Raw genomic sequence first — 25024 nt, 5'->3', positions numbered from 1 at the left:
TTTGGGTAGTAAGCATGAAACAGCGACGTGCATGTGCAAAACGACGCATATTATTTTATGTTTTTTTATTCTTCCAAAGCTGAAAATTCAATGGCTGCGTAGCATTGCATAGCATGATCCAGTGGTGGGCCAGTATGTAGCCAATGAAATCTATATTGACCATTTCAATTCTAAGTCTCCATGGGAGGTATCACCGTAATATATAAACTCCTTGGGCGACTGGTGTATCATCCGCGTTGATTGAATTTATTAGTTAATTTTTGCCAAGTCGTTCTAGTCAAACGTCCAAATTTAAAGAATTCAAATTCGAAAATCAATTTCAAAGATTGAGTGGCTGCGACGTTACCTTTATTCCACTGAAGACATCCATCTTTATTGAGAAAATTACGGGATGACCTACATTGTCTAGGCATCTATGTGATTAGTTGACAATCAAATGAGAGTAATAATTTCATTATCAAGAAAAACAAAAGGGTAAAAAGGAGAAACTTTATTTTCAGAGGCTTTTACCATGGCATTTAATTGGACTTGATCCCACGACCTCAAAAGTTGTTTTATATCTTGTTCGAGATTGAGATGAATGATGAATGGTCCGACTCATCCACCAACAAGACGATAGATAAGTCAAACATATTGGATGAGATTTAAAATCAGTGTTCGTTGTCCTCATTGTTGAACGAGATGACTCAAATGTATTGAAAAAGTCGCTCAAGGAGAGTTTTAATACCATGGTGAAAGCTATTGATCTAAGCCACAATGTCAGTTATCTTCAAAACATACAAATACGCTTTATTTGCACGCTAAGTACCCTCTTTTTCCTTTTTTTTTTAATCAATTTGGATATTGTATGGCATGGGTGTTATTCCGACCTACAAAGAGTTGATCTTATCCATTTTTCTCTTCACTTGGATTATTCTCTATTAAAAATCCAATTTGATAGATTTAAATATTTACTAAATACTTGATTACATAAGGATGTTTAGTGATTTGCATAGATAATAGTGCCCATGATTTCTTATTTTATCAATGAAAAAACAAATATAGAGAAGGATTTTTAGCATTTGAATCCGATTCATTGTTTTTTTCGGTTTAAGGTTTCTCCATTTTATATCGCTTTTAGTTTCTTTGGTTCCAATGATTAATTCATATTTGTGTAGTTCTAATCATAGTTTTAAGAATTGTGGTGTTCGAATTGACTCGATTGGATTTCAAGATGACTCAGCCCCTAAACTCAAAAGGAACTAATTTGTCAACTCGACAATTTAGATGAGTTAACTTGAGCTATAAGCGTTACAAATGACGATTTTTTACCTAGGTTTTTGATAAATTGGATTAATAAATTCTATTTTTTTTTTCTTTTTAAAATTTGATATTCTCATCTAATTTCATAACCTTTGATGATAATCGTAGATTTAACATAATGTCATTGGAAAATCTAGAATTTTCTACTGGAGATTGAAAATGATGGATTGAAGGTGTGGTTGAATACGCTTACTTTAAGAATAATGCTGAAGTGACCTCAAGATTGGACCTCACATCACACATCCTGCCGTGAAAGTGTAGGGGAACCATAGATGCTTTCCTCGAGATACAAGTCAAAATGCATATATGGTTCCTATCCACTTTCACGTCAAGATGTATGATATGAGGTTCAATCTTGAGGTCACTCCAACACAACTCTTACTTTAACCCCAAAGCCAAAGAACTTGAAGATGGTTGGTTTTTTAGAGGAAAATCAAGGGTTTTTTTTCCTCTATAGATGGAAGATGAGAGGTTTGGGTCATCTTCTATCCGATACGCCTTCCTATCCGATAAAAGGTCAAAAGGAGTGACTCAATCAGTTGTAGATACGAAATATTTGTATCTTTTTAGAGTCGTGATAATCTGACACCTCCCTCTGACATACACCCCCATTACAGAACCATAGATCATTTGCCTTGGGATACACAAGAAAAAGTTATGGTTATGCATATCTTGATGCAAATGATCTACGGTTTTGTGATGGGGCATAAGAATAATCATTATTCACCTTTTAAATATCAATGACAAGGTGAGAACCACTTATAAGGAGAATATTTACTGAAATTGAAAGAGTTAGATGCCGAGAATATGGGCTATATGGAGAAATATGTATGTGGCAACCCTAACTTTTTTTTTTTTTTTTTTTTTTTCTATGCAATCGACATCAATGGTCAATAATTAGTAGGTGAAGGTAGGTTTTGAACTCTAGTCGAGGTATCGATAATCACAAAATGAGAAAAATAGATGATTCTAGATCTAATTAAATGGAAGAACAAGATTCATTCACTAGACCCTAAGATGCAACTTTGAATGATCACAAAATTGTGTAATTCATTAATGAAACTTTACTATCTCAAAATATGGTACCACATGGATACGTAGGCAATGCGATATAGACAATGAATTGAGCTTAGATTAGGTAAATAAGCTCGATTTATTTTGGATTCGGTTAGGTTAGGCCCATTAAACTAGAGGGCCATCATTGAATTTAGCGTTTAGATCAATCAAAGTATCAAACTAATCTCAATTCTCACACTTCAATTCTCTTTTAATTATTTTGCCTTCTAGTAAAAAAGAAAAATATTATTTTGAACCTAAATACTTTTATTTTATTAAATAGGTAAGGAATTTATTTCAGAAAGTTAAATAATAAATATTTATGAAATAAATACAAATATTTATTATCAAATATCTTTTCCTTTTTAACTTACCAATGAAGCATTATACGTCAATCTAGATATCTGTGTGTGCGTATGAGCGTGTCAAACTGAGCCACCAAACCTACAAATATGTCCGAATCCAAACCATCAACTGGGCTTTTCTGTTTTTTTGTTAAGTCCAAAGCTTATTTGAGGCCCTAATCTAGTCTGGCCCATTAATACCCTACCTAGTACCTACCACTTTAGGGATTGAGCCTCACGACATTTCTTGGGTTGGGTTAGATAAATGGACCAGACTAGTCCTTCTCGCAAGCCAGGCCGACAATCCGGCCCATTGACAGCCCTAGTGGGTTTCAATACAGGCATAGAAACAGAAGTGAAAGAGAGAAGGGACTGTACAATTCGGTAATTTCATAGTTTGTAAAGGATATTCTCGTCATTGTGTCTGAAATCCCAATTATCTTCGTCTCTCTACCGCCATCGTCACAAGCTTTCCAAGGGCAAAACCCCAAACCGAAAGACGACTTATCAAAGACGCGATTTCAATCAAATACTCTCTTTTCTCTAACTAAATTCAAAATATCGATTAAATCTCTCTCGTTTATGTTTGCGATTTATTTGTGGATCTTTGTTCGTATCATTGATCTTGTTTTTTCTTCCCTTAATCTCCCTTAAGTTCTCTGAAATTATTTTATTTTTATTTTTTGAATTTTTTTCTTCTCTTGTTTCGTTCTTGATCGCAAGTTAGTTTTGTTCAATCTGTCCGTCCCTCCGATCTGTTAAATTGGCGGCAAAAATATACCTTTTTGGAAGGTAAACCGTGAGTTCTAGGGTTCATTCCTTTCTAATTTTGTCGGATTTGATTAGATTAGATGAAAAATAAAATTTTAAAGTCTTCTTTATTTATTGAATGTTTTTTTTATGTGATGAATTAGAATGTTAAAGAAATGATGAATCAAGGAGGAAGCAATACCCATAACATAGCTCAATTGAACCACAATTCGCTTGAGGTAATTAATTCTCTACTTGATACTTACTTTCATTGAGATTTTGTCTACTTTTTCTGTTATTCAATTTAAAATTGGATTATGATGAATTGACATTTGGAGTATAGTGGTTTTAGTACAGTAGATTGTAATTTGTTATAGACAGTGGGGGTGATATCCAAGACGTTGTCGATTCCTCGTGATTTCCCCCCAACAAGTAACTTCACTTTCCTCAATGCACACACAAGATCACATCTATATAGAGATCATAAAGAGGAGAACTTACTAGGAAAGACCATTGAACACGGAATAGACAAAGGAATTTTGACCACATAATATGAGAAAAAGAACAATGAATTAGTAAATGATCTAAGGATTCACCATCCTTCATGCAAAGGGGAATAGGGTGTTCAATAGTAAGATAAGAAGTTCTCACGACGGGTTCTTGGAGATCTTGGGCTTTTTGTACCTGTGGTCAAAACAAAACTTGGAGTTTGCGAGGATTACTTTTGAAGACTTTATTTTTAGATGGAATCATTTTTGTAATCATTGATGTTTTTAGTTTTTCTTTGCCTTGTGGCTCTTTGAGAGGCTTCCTCGGCCTCTTTGTACTTTGATTTTCCTTTTCTCATTAATATATTACACTTATAAAAAAAAAAAAAAAAAATGGAAGAAAAGAGAGACAAATACATGCAATTTATCGATGGGGTTTATTGTGAATCCAGACTAAGAGAGACTTTTTTGCTCATAGGAAAGTCAATTCGGGATTTCACAGAATCCCGTGTGATTAATGAGGGTAGTTGTGTAAATTGGGATGCCCTTAATACATGCAGGTTCATGTGATTGGTTGACTTGGGATTATGTGAAATTCTGGATTGACTTTTTTGTGAGCAAATTTTTTTTTCATCCTGACTACATCCCCGGACTCCAAAGTCAATTCATCATCATTCCATTGTTATATTATACAATTATTACCACCTTTTTCCTTCACATGTCATATGGTAGCCCTCCCTTTAAATACATAAAGATTTAAAAAAACAAACATGAAAAGGAAGAAATCAATCTCTTCCCCCAAATTAAGGAATTCTCAATACCGAGTCAATTATTATTCATGTAGAAAAACTCCCCAATCAATTAGTAGACTTTCTATTTTAGGATAAGATTCCATTCATATCAAGCTAAGATCTAATTCAAATTATGCCAATCAATGCCTCAAGATATGCGTTAACTATACGAACAAGCATCGATAAATGCATTATTGGTGCTTTGTATTCGATATGGTTTTTATCCCATGCATAGACGATGGTGGGTTAAGTACAAAAGATTATCGTTTGGTGGATTTATTAGCTCCACTTTGGTATCTAAACTATGACAAGTTGGTGGTTTGATCACTTTATTGTTCAAGAGGAATCAAATACAAAATAGAGTTGTTACAGTGGAATAGTCTTGTTGTTGTAACTACAATTTTAATTAATGCATCATGTCTGGATTTTGGCTAATAGGGAAACTCATACTGTCTTTTGTTGCAAAAAGGGTTTGAATCTATGACTGTTTTACTTTTTCTGATGTCGAGGTGTATACTTGCTCTTATTTTGTGAACCCTCCCACCTGCGAAGCAAACCCCTTGAGCAACCATGTCTGTGCTATAAGTAGTCTCCTTGCTAATGGACGACATGCTACCCTTACACAGTGTCCACCTCATAACTGCTCTACAGAAGAGGGATGCATCACTAAACAACTAGCCACGTTTTGTTTCGACCCTTCCCTAGTATTAACTAGTCCACGGTGCTAATTAATTTATAAGATGTTAATTAGTACATATGCAAGCTAAGTGGATGAGTGTAGTCTTACCAAATGTGAACCTCTATATTCTCTTAAGTGTGTCTTAATTTGGATCCCAAATGATTAATCAGACCAAGAGATGTCCAAAAGGTGTACACCTTAGTGTGAGGCGTATGCCTCGCACATTAATTTTTTCTATTTTTTGTTATCTTAAAATCACATTAATTGTAGATTTTATTGTCTCCCTATTTCTTCTTCGTCTCTTCCTTTTTTTTTTTTTTTAATTTTCTATTCTTTAACATAGGCGAAGAAAATTATTGTTTTGATTTTATTCATAGATAATTTTTTTGTCGTATTAAGTATTATGCTTGGAAAGCCATTTATTTATTTCTTGGATAGGTAAAGTGAGTGAAGTTGGGTTCATGGGGTTTTGAGCCTCGGCCGTGGGAACAACACTCCACACATCATACCAACTTGTCTAAGTTGGCACTTCTGGAAAGTTATTGAACAACAACATCTAATAATATTTTTAAAATAAATTAGAATAATTATTTATATATGGAATGTTTCCTTATTGTTTTGTACGGGTTAAAACTTGGAATTTGGTTGTGGATTTGAAACTTGAAAATATGTAATGGTTACCCTATTTAAAAATAATAATTAATGTCAATTATTTATATATGTTATATTATTCAATTAAACTTCCATTTTTTAAGGCTTACGCCTTGGGGCGTTGGCCAGCTGAGCCAAGCGCATCACCTTACACCTCAACATCCAAAATCATTAGAATCAAGGACCCATAAATACCAAGGAACTTTCTTTTCTCCGTTTTTTATCATCAACATTAACAATTTGCCATCATAGGATACACTGTAGAATGTTTCCTTCCCTTTCCCTCTTTTTTTGTTTTATTCTTGTGATCTGTTATATCCGGGGTTGGGCTATTACTATGACCACCTGCGGATTTATGTATTATTCAGTCGTAGTGTTAGTCAATTTAAAATTCATGTTTCTTCGCTAATAAAAATTTAACGTAAGACTTGTTCTATTTGTTTCTTGACCAGAACCATCAGCTCGCGGATGCAGGCCAAGGCCGTTCATCTGTATATTCGTCTCTAACTCTTTCACATCCCACTCTGCCATCAACAACCGGGTCTAAGGCTGTATCATGGAGCATGCAAAGGACAGATAACAGCTATTATCATGATCAACGGATAGAGCCACTTTCAAGGGATCTTCAAGATGTCCCTAACGCTGCATCACATGCCGTTGTCTCATCTAGCTTGGGAGCATCAAATGGACCGCAAGAATATACGAGCTATGCATCATACTCAAGTTCTACTGATCCTTACAGTTATGGCAATACTGGATATCAGGGTTACAATTATGGATATCAGCAGCAAACTAACAATTCGTACCCTCAACAAGTAGGAGCGTATCAAAACTCAGGTGCTCCTTATCAGCCTCTTACCTCATTTCAGAATTCAGGCTCTTATGCGGGGTCTACAAGTTATTCAAGCACTTACTACAATACTGGTGATTATCAGACAACTGGAGGTTACTCGAGCAGCGGCTATAGTAATCAGAACAACTCTTGGAATGATGGGAACTATACAAGTTATCCCTCTCATACGTATTCAAACTATATGTCCTCAGATTCCAATGGTGGTCACAGTTCTAGTACTGTAGCTTCAACCCCACTTTCTTATGAGCAACAATATAAGCAATGGGCAGATTATTACAGTCAAACTGCACCTGATGTTAGCTGTGCACCTGGGACAGAAAATGTATCTGTTACCAGTGCACCCACTCTGGATTCTCATATTCCTGGTGTTAGTGGCGGATATCCTATTTCAGACAGCCAACCACCACCACCTGGTACCACATCTTGGAGACCAGAATCCAGTTCATCTGAATTGCCTTCTTTGCAGGTTTGAGGTTTCTTTTATGTTGCTTTTTGGTGAGAAGTTACACTTCTCGTGCAACACATCGAGAAACTTGTTTTCTTTCATTGCTTTTGAACTCTCTCTTGTTAGTCCTTGTTCCATTGGTAGTGATGCAGATGTCTCGTGGATGGTTCTACATGGCCTGAAATTGTGGCTTGAATGATTCTAAGTCCTAACCGTGCAAATAATGATTTGCCACATTTTTTTTCCATTGCCTTATACTTTTTGAGAATCCAAAAGAAGGCTCTTGATTGGACTGAATTGTGGGGACACACTACTTTAGAGTCATGTTCAATCAGAATAATGGCCTAATGCTCTAATGATATGTAATGATGACCATAGTCACCAAGTCGGGGTTCGGGAATAAGTCGACAAGGGAAAAATTAAAAAAAAAGAAGAAAAAATCAGGAAAAAATCGAATGAGTGAAGACGATATATATATTTTCTACTAAGTGGTGTTATCATTTATATCATCAAATCATATTTTAAACTTAAGAATAAATGGTCTTTGAAAAAACTCTTTTAAAATAGCTTGCTCAGAAAAAAAAAAAAAACTCATTATTTGTGTTTAAATCATGACTTTTTCAAGAAGTCATGATTTAATCGTCAGTCTTTAAAATCACGATTTAAACATGATTTTTTGAAGAAGAAGGCGACTTTGGTGACTATGATGATGCTTTGACAACTACTCTTTGATCGTCCAAAATGAATAATAATATTGGATGGCTATGATCTTATCAAATGATATTAGTTTTTGGGCTATACCTATGATCCAACATGTGGACATTCTTGATCAATAATTCCATCGCTTCACGTATAGATTTAGACAATGTGCTGTAGTATGGAACCAACACCTCATGCTTTGCTACTTTTGCTTGTATATGCGTATATGTCTGTAGTATTATCCAGGTTATGCATAATGACTAGGATGGCTTGAGGGGGTCAAGTTATTTGTAATTTTAGTTCCATATGTTCCCTATGACAGATGTCTTATTGCTTTAGTTAATTCATACACATAATTATCTTCTATATTTCATGGGTTTCCAGTGGATGATAAATATTTGGTGGAAGGCCAAATATATAACGATTGTGTAGCACATAATTTTCACCACAAACTACGCTGACTTGTTCTCATTTGCTAGTTAAGTTCATGAGAGGAACTGTTTACACAACAAAACATATCTTATGAGTTGATCGATTGTATGATCAATATCATAAGTGTCCTGGACATTGTCCATATCCTTGTACATCATCCATATGTGCTGAACTAAACTTTTTTGCTTCTTTCTGGGTCTTTATGGCAGGCAGGTGTTGTAACAGGTGCTACTCATGATGATTATTGGAGACATGGGGCTCCTGGACTCCAAACTCACCATGTCAATCAGACACCATCATACTTCCAAAAACCTTTAGATTCAAATCCAGTTTCATACGACAATTCTCAGGATCCACGAATGAGTGCATGCCCTCAAGGACACAATTTACAGTTTCCTGCTACCCACCAGGTTCCTCAGAATTACCAGTCACCCTTGCAAACTGTTCCATCATTTGATACATGCCGGGTAAGCAAACTTCAGATTCCAACAAACCCTAGAATCGCTTCAAATTTGGCTCTGGGCTTGCCAAAAACTGATAAGGATGGTTCTACAACTGAGATGGCAACAAAGCCAGCTTATATCAGTGTTTCAATGCCAAATTCTAATAACAAAGTGCCCTCGCATGAAGCTGCTGATTCCATGCTTAAGGTAGAACTTCCACTTCGGTCATTGCTTTTCAAAATGCAGGGAAACCATCTTGTTGATCGTTCCTGAAGTTTCTGCATGTGAATTTCTACTATATTAGAGTTTTGTGTTCATTTAATTGGGTTATTTCTATAAGTTACTGTTTATAGGATGATCCCATTTACTTTTTTGTGCTCAGCTTACTGGTTTGATAGTTGTTGAGTGTATATTTTCCTTCAATCTCGGGTGTCATACCCCAGTTAAGTCTTGTGACCCTCTTATATTCATAGTTCTCCCTCTCTCCACAAGATCGGTCTTTAGGAGTAGTTGGCTGTTTCACATAGTATCAGAGCACTAGGTTCGTATAGGTCATGGGTTTGATTCTTTCCACCCTTTTGGGTGGGGGGTGGGGGGGGAGTGTATATTTTCCTCCAATCTCAGGAGTGTCGTACCCCAGGTAAGTCCCGTGATCCTCTTGTAGTCATAGTTCTCCCTCTCTCCAAAAGATCGGTCTTTTGGAGTAGTTGGTTTCACTATACTGATACTGGTATTGGGTACCACATGTATACTTGTAGAATACTGTTCAACCACATGTTATCATAGTATTGATTAGTCTCTGGATTTCTAATCATTTCTATATATTTGTTTCGTCCTCTATACATTAAAGTGGCATGTCCTAGCATTTTGTAAGACTTAGCAAGTTTAGAAGTTACAAAATTCTGCATACTAAAGGACTGGAGAATGACACTGTGCCTATAAACATAAAACTGATAGTGTTGTACTGGTACTGGCCTGTTAGGTGGGTGTACCACTACCAGCGTATGTGTCTTGGATTTTATAAACTAGCAACCCCTATCTGCCCTTCTCTTTTCTGTTTCCTTATTGATGTATTCATCTTGGCATCTTCATATTTTGAATAACCATTTTAGGCATTCCTTTCATATACTGATATACAAGGTAAGATGCATCTACTTGTCACAGTATTTTCTTGTTGTAAATACTCTCAACTCACCTCCAGGTGCATGTACCGATCAATTTTTTTAGTTATTTGGAGAATCAAAAGTATCTAAAAAAATAAATTGATTAGATGATCTTAACCACCTGATCAACTGCACTCTCTTGGGTTGTCCAATATAGTTATGTAAAGAAGTCCTTTTTTGGACTTACGTCCACATTTTTTAGCATTGTTCCATATGTGATCAATTAGTGGTTGAGAACAACTTACAGGAATCAGAGTGGTAAACAGACAAACATCCACATGACAATGCACTCAGTTCTTTTGAAATTGCTGTATTTGTTATGCATGGGAGGAACACTTCAATACAAATACTGGAGTTCTTTTTCTTCCTTTTTTCCCAACTTCTTTTATTATTATTATTGATTATATGCTTTATTTAGTTCGCCTATTCTAAGAAATAAGATACAGTTTTCTATATATATTTGATAAGTATAAAAATTTATCAATCAAGAAAAGCATGGGGACGAGATAGCCCCTTTACAAGGAAAGCAAGACAAGAATATACAAAAAGGGAAGATACTGACCACTAAAAACACCCAACCCCAACCTAGCTAAACACAACAAAGTGACTCCCACTTGAAGAAAAAATCCTCAAAAAATACCCGTTCATAGTCTTTGCTCCAGTTTTCTATATTTTATGTTTTCATTATTTTTACACAAGATATTGTAATTATTATGTTTCGAAGAAACCTTGTGTACCCTCGAAATGTCATGTTTTGTAACATACACGACTATCAATCTGGAACATCCAAACGTTGGGCAAGTCTTTCAATAGGCCATATCATAAAAATAGCACTGATTAGACAATAATTTATTCTCATGGCTACAACCTGGACTGGTAATAATGTAATATAAAGTAGGTGAACAGTTCTAGAGAAGTCCATCAATTGGACTATTATTAATGTCTGACAGGTTCTGTAATTGATGAACACAAGTTCCATGTGTGTTACATTATATGTGGCAGACCTCTTTAAAAAAAATATTTTGATAAGCAAAGATTTGATTAGGGAGAAGAAAGTGAGGTGTAAAACATCTTATAACGTCAAGAAGATTTACAAAGGAATAAAACAAAGAAACGTACAACAAATGCTACTACGCCTATTGACAATGGGATCCTAACCGACTTATGAAACAAATGTCGTGCTACAAAAACCAATAAAAGTCCTTTTATAGCAGGAACAATTAAGTTGAAGGTTCTAAAAGGGAGATAAGAAGAGCTATAAAGATGTGGATTGAGATTGTGAGAGCAGGTTTGCGGACACTTCAATTGACATTAGATATAGGCATATAGCTTTAGATGAATATAATGGAGGAACTAGATTTGTTGATCTGACACCATATGATTATGAATTGTCCAGATATTTTTAATTTTTGTAAGTATTTGTCTAGACCTTTTACCAGAGTTTTGGTTTCATCCTTTATAATCTGGCATCATGCTTTTGCTTCCCAAACTTCTCTTGCTCCATATCATCAACCTTTGGTTTCCTCTTATCTAGAACATTACAGTTATCATTTTTGAATATTTTGATTTTCAAGTCAGAGAGCCGACTCCTTATATCATCTCTGATTGCAATACTAGTCACCCTGATAAAATTAGGTGGATAAGTTTACTTGTATATGGTGGTTATGGATCTTGTTTAGGTCCTACTTCCAAGTGTTTTCAGAGATTTTACGTGCCATTTATTGCTTAATCTTTTTCTCCTACTGGATATTTGCATTTAGTGAACTACTCACTGATGAAGATTCTGGTAGGTATGATTTTGCTCTTTATATGCACATATATATATATATATATATATATATATATATATATATATATATATATATATATATAGAAAAAAGGTTGCATGGACAGAGGCCCTCATTTTTTTTGATCGGTTTGAAAAAAAGTTCCATAAAAAATATTTTTTTGTCAGATCTAATACTTTGAAAATGGACAGCTACTAAACTCCCAAATTTAAATTTCAAAATCCAATGGTGAAAACAAGTCTTTTTTTTTTTTTTTTAATTCTTAGAATTTTATGCTCTTTAGTCATGTGGCACCCGATTGTGTTTTTGGGTGCCACATGTCCATATAGATCCTTTGGTCCATGTAACCCCATCTCATATATCTACGTATACATGTACATATACATAGTGTCTCACCTTTAAGTTTCCTTATGGAAATTGAATTTCTATTGGCTTTTTATGTTGGTTACAGCCTGGAATGTTTCCTCCATCACTACGTGCTTATGTGGAAAGGGCTTTGGCCCGTTGTAAAAATGATTCAGAAAAGGCAGCTTGTCAGAATATAATGAAGGAGGTAAAGCTTAAGTTTTCACATTTACATTTAATGGCATTTGATTAAAGTATCTGGATCAAGTTTTCTAGCATATATGCGGAGGTTCTCTCTTTAAGAATATCATTTGCAATGGGATTGCATCTATTGCCATTATAGTTTTAGAACTTAGAAGTGAAAAAACAGATCAAAGCCTTGGATGAAAGTATTTGTTGACAAAGTTCTGAAGAGGGAAGAGTGGAATTTAGAAAAAAACAGAATAAAATAAGCCACAAAATCAAAAGAAACAAATAGAAAAGGAAATGTTGAACCAAGGAAGACCTTTAGGCCCTTGTACATCTGATTCTTATGGTTCTTAGTATCCGTCATCTACCTTTCACCATGGATATTTGTGCATGCTTGGAATGTTGTTTTGAGTTGATTAGAAGGTGCCAGCTTGATAAGGTGGTAAAGTTTGTGTGCGGTACTACCAACTACCAAGGCTGGGATTAGAACTCTGTTTCACACTTAAATGTAATAATGTATCATATGTATATCAATTGATTAAGCTGGACAATGGTTCTATATTGAGTTCTCTGTTGGGAAAAGTTGCTGTCCAATTGTCCAAGAGGGAATTTGATTTTGATGTTGGTGTTGAGTCAAGGAAACTGAGTTTGCAAGAACCACTGGAATAAGTTGATGAATGTTTGGGAAGCTCAAATTTCAATGCGACATCCCTGATTGCCCAACATCTACAGTAAAAACAGGTTTTTCTTTTGGGGAATATAGTTGTCTGCATATGTTTTGATAATATGTGCATTCCATTGGGATGGCTAATTTGTAATGTGAGAGTGTGATCTCTCTGCCTCATTTAGAAGAAACTCTTTTTATGTGTGTTAGAAAAATGCTTTTATTACACTTACAATAAAAAAACAGACCTCTGCACTCACTATCACCTGCATCTTCAAGCTAGCTTTGACTACTGTATCAGGGGATCACCTTTTTAGTAACTTAAGTTGTTGGTTGATTACAGTTTTCCAACTAAATCGCATTTGTAGCAGTAACTTGCTTCGTTGGTTGACGACGTTGTGTTTACCAATCAGATTAGTTGTAGTAACTTGATCATTGGTTGAGTACATTTTGCCAACTAGTTGGATTTCCCCCTTTGTTAGAAACATTGGGACCTGGAGCTTTTTCATTAGTGCCTTGGAATCTAAAGCTGATGGTCTGGTATATTGATTGAAGAAGCTGTCACAGGAGGCATGTCTTTCCAACATGTTAATTAAGCTCAAAACATGGGCATTGTCTTTTGATTCCCCACAGTGATAGTGGTCCGTCTCTCTCTAGTGATCTTCATTTGATTGGTTGTCACAAGTTACAGAAAATTCGGTTGTTGCACAATTTCTTTGTCAAATGTCATTAATGTGGTATTGATGAGGTTTCTAGTTTTTATGAATGGACCTTTATGAGCCTCTAAAATATCTTTCAGGCTATGACCAATGCCGCAGTTGGTCCTATACATGTGACCAGCAGTCAGGAAAAGAATTGCAATGATGTGGTATTGATGGGGTTTCTAATATTTTACTTCATAAAAATTCTAGGTGTGATTTTGTTGTGCTCATCTCAATTGTCTTTATCTTAATTTCAGATGATTACTAGGGCATCTGCTGATGGTACACTATTCACTCGAGACTGGGATATCGAGCCACTTTTCCCATTACCAGCCACGGTTGCTGTCAATAAGGAGTATGTCTACTCTCTTATTGGATATTCTGATTGTTGAAATTTTGGGTATATTCATTTCATTCACTTTTTCTATCTAATAGGTGTTTACCACCAAACGACGGTCTTTGAGAAAGCTAGAGTCTTGCTTTTGCTTTAATTTGGTATTTCATTAGACTCTTTAATTACCTTTAAGAAGAATGTTTAGGTGTAGCGGGATAAAGCAAACCTGAAAGTTGAGTCTCCATATGCCCTTGCACATGAAAATTTATACTAGTTCAGGTAAAAAGATTATAATCAAGTTTCAAATCCTAAGATAAAATACTAGAAGTCCTAGGAGGCCAAGGTGACCTACGAAGGACTAGGGCCACGAAAATACAAAATATTCACTAACCCTCATTTACAGAGTTTCCCCATCTAAATATTGTGGATGGTGCTTAACTGTTGCACCAGTTGTTACCGTGTGTTTAACTAGTGGTCCACACCATGTTTTAATGCCATGGCACGTGGGGATACATGCGCTCTGAGTAGGCTCAAAGAGCATGACAGTTCGCAGTCCATGTCAGGTTCAAATGTCACACTCACACTAAAGGGAGACACATGGCATCTTGGGGGTAGGTTCGCAGGGCATGACGTGAAGTGGTTTTTCAAATGGTAGACTTTGTTACTTGAGATTGGTTGAAGCAGTCATCTGCGTTGGTGACCTGCAAGGAAACCCCAGGTTCCACCGATTGATAAATCAAGATCAACAAGCTGGTTACCTCTTGTCCTCTTTAAATATATCCTAAAGATGTGTAGATAGTTGTGAGTAATTTTGATTACATCTGCCATAGTTGGAAGGGAAAGGATTTGCTCAAACAGGTCCTTCAAAGTTTAAAAGTGCCTTTAATTTGAGTTAGGTAGCATTACATATAAACCTTATCTAATTATTAGAAGTATTGAACTTGGAGTGCTGGGATAAAATTGTTGTCCTTTTTGACCTATGTATCTTATTTGTTGTTAATCATTGAGAATGCTCCCTGAGCTTGATAGCCATGATCCATTGTCTTGTCAAAAAAATTTATTTGCCAATACAGTGTTTGATCCTTAAGTGGCATGCTGGTTTGCAGAAGTTTGCAAAGCTCTAGTATTGTTTCTTCATTGTCAAAGTACAAACGAAGTCCAAGTAGGCGTGCCAAAAGTAGGTGGGAACCTTTACCGGAGGAGAAGTTGGTTGAGAAGCTGGCACCTGTCAATCATATTTCAATAAAAGAATCTACTTGGCACAACGCTAAAGAGAGGGACGGCACGGTAATCTTTCAGTTTCTTTCGGTGATCATGTGTTAGAAATCTGGAGTTCTCCATATTTAAGGAACAGCCTAATGTTTATTTCACAACAATCATTTATTCAGTCAATTGTGCCAAGTCATTCCCTCAGCAATACTTATTTACTCTTTCTTTTTTTATTTATTTGAATGTGATTTTAATTGGATTAGGGAAAAGTATTGAATGTGTCCCTCTCAAATTGCTTGCAGGTTTCAATTGGAAAATATGAGAACAAGGAGGAGAGTTGGAATAATGCCAAATTCCCTCAATCCCAACAGCAGACTCTAAGTAAAAGTTCCCAGAGGCCTGTAAAGAAGCCACGGCTTGGTGATAGTTTTAGTGCAGCTGAAAATGGTGATGCTTCTAGTGATAGTGACAAGGAACAGGGTTTAACAGCATATTACTCTGGTGCAATAGCACTTGCAAATTCACCTGAGGAAAGGAAAAGGCGTGAAAGCCGTTTTAAGCGTTTTGAGAAAGGCCATGGACAACGATCAGAAATTAAGCACTTTAGACCGAAATCTGTTGGAGGTGTCAATATATACACTAGAAGAGCCAGTGCTCTGGTGCTTAGCAAAAATTATGAAGATAGTGGCAGCAGAGCTGTCGAAGATATTGATTGGGATTCCCTTACTGTTAAGGGAACTTGCCAGGAAACAGAGAAACGATACTTGCGCCTTACGTCTGCACCTGACCCTGCCACTGTAATGACCTCCTACCTCACTTTAACTTCTCCAGATCCTTTTTATTTTTATTTTTAATAGTTAAAGATAATTTCATTAGAAAAACGGAGGTCGAAATGACCAACCGAAAAGGAATGAAAGATAGAAACAGCCCATCGAAAAAGCAGAAAGAAAACCCCATGTTGAACCAACTAATCCATAACTAAATTACAAACCCCATCCCACCTAACAAGGAAATCCTTAAAAAAACCTCTTAAGTTCCTTAAAATGTTTACACCAGAAAACCAGCAAAGCTAAGATCTCCAACACAATACAATATCCTGAACCTCTCTCTCTAGATCTTGTACCATCAGACCTTCTGGGTTTAAATTATTTTTAGTGAGGATAATAAATGCTTCCAATCCTCTTGTTGTTTCCATGCTGATTATTCCTAACCTGCCTATTGAATTGACAAGATTGAATTGCTAACAGGTGAGACCGGAGGAAGTGTTAGAAAAGGCTCTAGTAATGGTTCAAAATTCACAAAAGAACTATCTTTACAAGTGCGATCAGTTGAAATCCATTCGTCAAGATCTGACTGTACAAAGGATCCGCAATGAGTTAACAGTTAAGGTATTTTTTGTTACCTACTCTGCAGTTTAATATGAATATTCCTTATGAAACTTTAAATTTCCAAGTACTTTCTTTTGCTTTTACTATCATATTATGACAGCATTTTTGTTATCTGTCAGTGTAGACCACATCACCTGTTTTATCGAACATCCTTTCCAGTTTCCATTGCCTTGAGAAATATTTCCCTTGGGATCAGTCATAACCCCTTTTATAATTTTCTTTTTCAGGTGTATGAAACTCATGCTCGATTAGCTCTAGAAGCTGGGGACTTGCCAGAATATAATCAGGTTGATTGCTTAGGAACTGTTGTTTGATCTTTTAGTTATTCCATTTTGATGAGCCTGTTTCTCGGTTCTAATAAAGATAGCGCTAAGTACTATTTCCCATGATTTTGTCTCGTGGTTTTTACAGGTTATATGCTTCTCAGTCATGTCTGTTAACATTTTATTATACGTATTATGCTAGCTTAGTGTTTATATTTATTGGGGATGTTTAGGTTTATATCAAATGAGATTTAGTATGCTAGCTTGTAAAGTTGGTAAATTCTGCTGATAACGCAGGCATGAGTTTGAAACCTGTCTCGACCACTAACTGCACTTGTGTACCAAATTAAAATAAAAATCGATTGAGCTTGAAGATCTCTAGATATTGCTTGAGACACTAATGAAATCACTAAATAAGGAAGAAAAGCAAATAGAGGTTTGTCACATGAGTCCCTCTCTAGGGAGAAGTCTCCCTAATTATATGACTTGACATAGAAACATCATTGTACGACAGATTCTACAATTTCCTTAGCCAAATAGAACAATAGAATAGTCTGTTGGTTGGGATTGAGCTAACTGTTGCTTCCTCCACCTGGTCAAAAAGCTGGACTGAAATTGAAGAGGCCAACCTCACTCTCCCCTTTGTGGGATTCAAGCTGTATTAAATTTCTTAAGTATCATACTTAGAAATCCAAACACCTACCTACATGGGGCTAAACTGTACAGGACATAAGTATTCATCACACAAATCAAAAAGTGATGAAGGCTAAGAAAATGGATTGCAATGGTTCCAGCCTAAATGAGAGAAGGGGATAGCATCCCAATTAGATCCTAGTCTCAAAACAAAAAAGAAAAAGGGGGGGGGGGGGTGGATATGGAAAAATTCATATTCGCCACGGACTCGGTAGGATTGAGCCTTTCAAATATACAGAAACCTTGAAATGTAAAACGAGCAATTGAGCATAATTCTGTTTTCTGCCAGCATAATCATCAAATCCTTATCCCAAAAATTTGTAGTCTGCTGCATGAATTTTTTTTTTCTATTCTATTCTATTTAAAGGCATGTCTTATGCTTATTCAAGTGCGTTCATATCTGCTCTCACTTCCTAAATCCATTTTTTTGTGTGTAATTTATCTTTCCTCGTTCTCTTTTTAGAACCTTGAACTTGCACTTCCTTATATTTGGGGCTGTTATCGGTCTTAGTCACACATCAGCAAACTATCTCAATCTAATTTCCTTTAGTTTATCATATATTGGGGCTACTCTTTCATTTTCAAGAATGCTTGTGTTTCAGTATGTCAGCTAGAGGATACTACACTTCCCAAAAAAAGAAGTTTCCTCACTGACACTACATCATCTGCAAATAGTGTAAGCCCAAGGACTAACTCTTGAATGAACAATTACTTCATCTTTGACTAGAGCAAACAAAAATGAACTTAAAGCCGATCTGTGATGTAAATCAGTTGTAATTAGGAATTCAAGCAATAGAAAATAATAAATTTTAAAAAACAAAAATCCATGCTACTTAAGCTAGAGAGAACTTTTAATTTGTTTTATCTCTAGACTTATCTTGGTTGCATAATTGTGTTCTTATCGTTTGTGGAATGTCATGAACAAATAAGTATATTATCGTGTGAAAAATTTAAAAATAGAGAATATTGTCTCATTCTTATAATATGATAAGTATTTTATTAAAGAAAGATATTTACAAGTACAAAGGGAAAACAACGGTGCAGTGAGTAGTGAACACCGATACAACTACGTCCACTCTCAAGGTGTGATCAATTCTCTAATTATAATCAGAGCCTCTTGAAGCCCTTTAGGGCAGAACTCCAATGGAATAGTAATGCCATAATTTTAAGTAGTAGAGTGGAGAGAGCCACTCAAAATCTTTATTTCTCAAATCTTCTCTACTATTGAGAGCTCCATGTATCCAAATTAGTTTCTTGTGGACCCAATATAAATGCCTTCAGATTTTTTTATTCGGCATCCTGTTACTGACTTCCTTTCCTTATTTCCCAATCCCCCCTCACAATCTGATGCAGGAGAAAATGATTTCCACTAAGAGAATAGGCTGATTTTGATATAAAACCAGAAAAACTTATAACAAGATTGAAAATTGGCGTATAAGGTGGTTGAATCAAGAGATAGCCCTCTAACATCTCTTTGCAAGTGAACTCTAAGGAACACCAAGGTTAACCAATGTTAGCAAAGCTTCAAAATATTATTAATCAATCAAAGTGTCCTTTTTCTCATAACGATCTATTTACTGGAAAAGACAACGTTAAAACCTAAATTAAGACCTAAGAAACCAATCCTAACCATTCATCTAAAATAACATAAATTAATATCTAAAATACCCTTAATTTTCGTCAGTTTTAGTGTACCAAAATTTTTAATGTAATTTTGGCATCCAGACCATCATAATCTGCCCAAAAGTTGTGAAATAATTGTTGTTGATCATTTTTTTTTAGTAAGTTAAATTTTTTTTGAGAAAAAATAATGGGGGATGAGATAAACCCAAAATACAAACTTATCAAAAAGAAGCAGAAGGAGCCCATTAGTCCGCCTCTAAGTTACAAGCCAAATCCTACCTAACAAAAAAATCCTGAAACAAAATTCCTTTGAACTCTTTGAAGCCTTTCCCCCCAAAAAACAATAACCCCAGAATGGACAGAATGAGATCATGCATAGGAAGCTCCTTTCCCTCAAAAGTGTACGTGTTCCTCTCTTTCCAAATGCCCTAGCAAATGGCAAACGGAAGAAGGCTCCAAAGAATCTGTTTTGAAGCTGTAAAGGTAGATCAATTAATGAGCTTTCCAACACATCTGATGGCTTTCCAATGTCCCAATAGATATTTGAGTAGAAAGTTATATTCATTAGAAATTAATGATATCCAAGCCTGGCGGAATTTGACAATCTAGACCACTTTTCCCAGCATTGTGTTCGTTGGGACTGCAGACAACTATTGATCTTTGATCTTCACGTGAGATCTCGATTTTTGACTGCATCACAATCCAATACACTATTTATAAATTCATTGGGAGCAGTTTTAGTTCTCCCCCTCTTCTCCCGGTAATTATCTTCAAGTTGATTTGACAGTTCCGTTTTTTTATTATTTCTGGATTTTCTTAGCTTCCCTTCTAAGTTCTAAGGCATCTTAAGATTGAATGGTTGAACCGTCCTGCTATATGCACTCTAAGAGCCATACGGAATCCATCTTTCTCCCTTTCCTTTCCCTGACTTCTGATTCAATCCCCTATCTCTTGGTGGTGTATCAGTTGATTCCTATTGATTGCTGATAACGATCTTATCTCCCCCTCATGGCTGACATAAGACAATCCCAGGAATTGCCTGAAATTCCATGATTTTTAGATAAATGATCGACACTTTGCTCTACTTTCCTTTCCTCTCTCTCTTTCTGATGCATTACTTCACCTAGTGTGAACCTGTTGGCTCGATTTATGGAATGTTAGCTCGTCACACCTTAATTGCATCTGGATTGAAGACCCATTTTTATGTATTGCTGCAAAAGAGGATTAGGGTTGGTGTTTGTTTATTCAACTTCAGCCTAAGTGACTGACTTCCTTCTGTCTACTGTGGGGACCACTGGAGGTGTAAATTTCCTATTGTACTGGCAAAGCAGCTGCCCCCCACCTCCCTCCTTAATGTATCTGTCTTGTAATATTGATATCTGTTTCATTGGGATGGTGTGAAGTATTTGTACAAATAATGTGGATGGTAGGAATGTACTGTCTAGGTTCTTGAATATGTTTAAATATCTTGGGATGCTTTTTGTCAGCCTAATAATAATGCATGATAAAAATATTGTATTGGGATTTTTCTCTAGAATGCATTTTTCTTTGGAATTACAGTTGCTTTGATGGTCGGATGTTATGGAAAATTTGCTGTCCAAGACCAACTTATTGTTTAGTTGTGTCTGTCAAAGACCAAAATTATTGCTAGTTTTGACAAATAGATAACAAATTGTTTTCAGTTATTTACATTTTGGATTTATTTGAATATAGATTGATTCAAATGTGTTTTGCCTTCAGTGCCAGTCACAACTAAAAAGCCTTTATGCGGAAGGAATTGAGGGATGCCATATGGAATTTTATGCTTACAACTTACTTTGTGTTATCTTGCACTCCAACAACAATAGAGATCTCTTATCATCGATGGCAAGGTGAATGATATGTTTCTGTAGAATTTTTCTATTTTGGGTAATATTAGAAGAAAATTACAACGTAAAGGGAGAAAGATACACCTACATAGATGTTTTTTAGGATACAATGATTTTGTGCTATGCACCTACATTGTTGTGAAACATCTATAAAATACTGTGCCTACTTGCAAATTTTCACCTGCAAGGGTGTTTGCTATAAATTTTCTCACCTAATATAAATATTTGGATATGGAGATTTCTGTTAAGACTACTAATTTACTGGATTGGAACTTGGTAGGACATACATTTAGCTTTATCCTTGTTTGTTGAATGGAAGATGAATGCATTTACATTCATGGTATTACTTATTATTTCCTTTTGAAAAATTGAAGGAAAAGGAGACAAAAAACTATGTCCCATAGCAATGCACCATACTATCTTACCAAGCTATGCTCTAAAGAGAGTCTGTTTTTTGGCAACATAGTCTGTTTGGAGCGCCCATAGATGTCAAATAATGTGGAACACAAATCAGGTCAACAATCAAGGGTTCCGACAAATTTTTTGTACTTATTTAGGTTTAGATTTATCATTTTATCGTTCGAGATTATTTTAGATTAATTTTTTTTTTTTAGTTTTGAGTTGTTTTACGACTTTATTTTTATGTTTTTTGGGCTAATTTTAATGTTTTATTGGCTCATAGTCTTAATATAATATTTAGGGGCAGTTTAGTAACTTTAGTTTATCGTTTATTTAACTTTATTAGGGTTGAAAAATTAGGAGAGAGAAATTTACGAAAATTAAGTTATTTTATTTAGTATTTTAGTTTTATTAGGACTCTTCTTTGATTTTCTTTTCTTATAGATTGTATTAGGGTTTATTAATAGAGAATGAATGGAATAAACAAAATTATAGAAGTCTCTGTTTTCTTTTGGTGCATTCAATGTGGTAAATATCATTTTTTTTTTCTTTCTTTTGTCTTTTTCTTATCTTCTATCTTCTTCTCCTATCCAACTTTCTACATTATTTTTTTGTTTATTTTTTGAGAGATCAAGAAACCATCAAGAACCCTTTATTACTCCTTTCAAGAAACCACCCATAAAATTTGTTTTCTTGAATTTTTTTTTAAAAAGAATTCTTGATTTTTTTTTTTTCTTGAAATCTTGATTTCTTGATTTCTTGGTTCTTGATTCTCTATTCTCAATTCTTGAAACTTATTTTATTTCACCCTATTGTCTTCAACCCTTATTTCATTGATCTCTTTTCCAAATCTACCTTATACTCTATTACCAAACCCTTTTCTTATTGATGCCCAAATCCTTTTAGGTTTACCCTATTGTAACCAAATTCCCTAACCTTCTAAATTTTTCATCTTCTTCCCTCATCATCCTGCATCATCAAACCTCTTGAATAGCTTCCAATTAATGATTTTGAGCTCCCATTCTGATGGCTTCTTCTGATCCTTTTTAATTTAAGCAAGGCTTGAATCTAACCTAACCAAATCCTTAAAAAACTTGCAAAATTCATATGATGAGAAAATGGTTTTGGCTTTGACTTAGTTTTTACTGAAAGACAAACCAACTTGCTGTTCGGATAAACTTGATCCATCCGTGGCATGTTTAGTTCTTGAAAACTCGAATGATTGGGCCGTTAAACACTGTCTTGGTTCATGAACCTGGCTCAAGTCCCCAACTTCATATTCTTGAATATTGTGCTTGTAATGCTTAGAACAATGTAATCTTAAAACCTTCCTTTTGGTTGAAAACAAATTCACTCAACAGGAGAAAACCATATGGTACACCATTTTTGTTTTTTTTCCTGAAAAATATATTTCCCTTGGACATGTTACAAGTAGCAATTAACCAAGCAGCTGGGAAGCACACCACAGCGTAGTAGCCTTAGTGGGTCAGATATGTGATGGTGTGCTCTTGCATAATCAAATTTCATCCTACTGGGGGAATGCTCAAATGTATAATCATATTGTCTTCTTTCCTTGCACTGAATTTATGTTGCCAGATTATCGGATGAAGCAAAAAAGGATGAGGCTGTAAAGCACGCTCTTGCAGTTCGTGCAGCTGTTACGTCCGGAAACTATGTCTCGTTCTTCAGACTTTACAAGACAGCTCCTAAATTGAGCACCTGTCTTATGGGTATGCAGAATATAGATGTTTACTCTTCTAGCTCAACTATTGGAATATTTTATGCAGTTAAATCACTCCAGAGTAATTACTGTATGTGTAGATCTTTATGTTGAGAAGATGCGTTTCGAGGCTGTGAAATGCATGTCTCGTTCATATCGGCCAACAGTCCCGCTGGTATTCATCGCTCAGGTTCTAGGCTTTACAAGCTCCTCACCAACAATTGAGGGAAGTGATGAGAAAGACACATATGGCTTGGACGAGTGCGAAGAATGGTTGAGAGCACATGGTGCATCTCTCATTATAGACAATAGTGGAGAGATGCAGCTTGACACAAAGGTATATAGAATTTTGCAAGCTTAATTTCTTTGGGCATGCCAAACTTCTCTCAGTTGATTAATTCTCCTTTTGGGATTTTCAAATATAAAACATACTCGTATTTTACACGCCTCAGGAGTGTTGGGGAATTCCAAAAAAAATGTTTTCAGGGAGTTTTTTTAGGTCTAAAATCCATTCTATTTTATTTTTTTCCTTCTTTTCTCAACTTAATGGGGAAAATCCGATGCGCAGGCTTCTTCTTCGAGTCTTTACATGCCAGAACCAGAGGATGCTGTGGCCCATGGGGATACAAATCTCGCAGTTAACGATTTTCTGACTCGGACGTCCTGAAAGGTCACATTTGATTTGTAACTTTAGTGTATTGAAAAATGGAGTAGGAACTTATGATATCTTCGATGATTTGTGGATGGATGGGAAGGGGGAATTATTTTGCTCCCAATATTACTTGGTAAGTTTTGATGAATGTTTGAAATGGGGGAAAAGAAAAAAGCCTAATAAAACATTAGTCCCAGTCCCCTTGTTCAGGGTGAAGCAGGTCTCAGTAATTGTTGCTGTCTTGTTCTTTGATCTTAATTGTTATAAAAAAAACATAAAAAAACAAGTTAGCTCTTGTTATATCTTCACTGACTAATTCATTCCATTCCCATTGCCCAGTATTCTAATGTGTAAGTAACCATTAAGTAAGATCCCATCATTTTAATAGTAGAAAGGATGCTGGCTTTTGCAAATTTTCTTTTTTATTAATCTAAGAAATGTGAATCTTGAAAGTAGGGATACGATGGTGATGTAAGATGAAGTAGTTCAAGGCGTTAAAGAGTGAAGCGAAGGAGTCTTGTAGGGAGTTCATGAAAAAAATATATATATATACATAAGAAAATTTGATGGTGGTGGGAGTGTTTATGTTCAAGAGATCTGAGAAAAATGATCTATTAAAAGTTGTTGCCAAAATTTATTTTTGAAGAGAACTTGGAAAAATATAAATGTAAGTTAAAATTTTAATAAGCAAAGAGTCATAAGTGAAGCCAAGTATCGAGTATGTAATGATTAATACCATATGTTGACACTAACGAAGTTGAGAAAATTATACACAAGTTAGTGTAAGAGATGAAATAGCAAAGATCGCAAAAAAAAAATATGTATTTTTTTATAGCTATTTGATTTGGATAAAGTATCCATTCAAAAAATTTACTAAATTTGACGGTTGTGATTTACCTTGTTTGACTCTGATCCCCAATTGGGGCCCATCACATTAATTTTGATATAGAAGGATCGGATGGTTAGAAAGAATCTTAGCCAATGGATCCAAACTAAAACTTAGCATCATAAAAAAAAAGGTCATATGGTTGGATACCATAGGTAAAACTTTAGAGCTATATAAATTAAGCATGATATCAATAAAGTTTGAAAA

At 35.4% G+C, this 25024-nt stretch overlaps 1 protein-coding gene across 3 annotated transcripts; it reads left to right on the top strand.

Annotated features, from left to right (window-relative positions):
* Positions 1 to 3155: 3155 nt before the first annotated feature.
* On the top strand, positions 3156 to 24247 carry SAC3A (SAC3/GANP/Nin1/mts3/eIF-3 p25 family). 3 transcript variants are annotated; one of them, XM_086451655.1, is made up of 15 exons: positions 3156 to 3494; positions 3617 to 3691; positions 6514 to 7380; positions 8700 to 9140; positions 12335 to 12436; positions 13881 to 13949; positions 14040 to 14137; positions 15223 to 15403; positions 15628 to 16122; positions 16573 to 16713; positions 16941 to 17000; positions 21033 to 21163; positions 23156 to 23289; positions 23381 to 23616; positions 23848 to 24247. In XM_086451655.1, exons 2-15 carry the CDS (start codon positions 3629 to 3631, stop codon positions 23944 to 23946), a joined length of 3117 nt encoding a protein of 1038 aa, XP_086307781.1. In that variant the 5' UTR covers positions 3156 to 3494; positions 3617 to 3628; the 3' UTR covers positions 23947 to 24247. The 3 variants fall into 3 exon arrangements, with proteins under 3 accessions (XP_086307781.1, XP_086307782.1, XP_086307783.1); XM_086451656.1 differs by lacking the exon at positions 13881 to 13949; XM_086451657.1 differs by lacking the exons at positions 12335 to 12436; positions 13881 to 13949.
* The last annotated feature ends 777 nt before the right edge of the window (positions 24248 to 25024 follow it).

Source organism: Akebia trifoliata, chromosome 8 (genome assembly GCF_017979445.1).
Source record: "Akebia trifoliata isolate Shusen 1 chromosome 8, ASM1797944v1, whole genome shotgun sequence".
Taxonomy (NCBI): domain Eukaryota; kingdom Viridiplantae; phylum Streptophyta; class Magnoliopsida; order Ranunculales; family Lardizabalaceae; genus Akebia; species Akebia trifoliata.
The sequence above is the reverse complement of the archived record's forward strand: the minus strand, read 5'-3'. Positions and strand labels throughout refer to the sequence as shown.

Excerpts from the sequence above, each read along its gene's own strand:
- SAC3A (XM_086451655.1), top strand. The coding sequence starts at position 3,629 with ATGATGAATCAAGGAGGAAGCAATACCCATAACATAGCTCAATTGAAC. Across the intron at positions 9,141-12,334 it reads CTGCTGATTCCATGCTTAAG|CCTGGAATGTTTCCTCCATC; the intron begins GTAGAACTTCCA and ends TGTTGGTTACAG. Across the intron at positions 13,950-14,039 it reads AAAAGAATTGCAATGATGTG|ATGATTACTAGGGCATCTGC; the intron begins GTATTGATGGGG and ends TCTTAATTTCAG.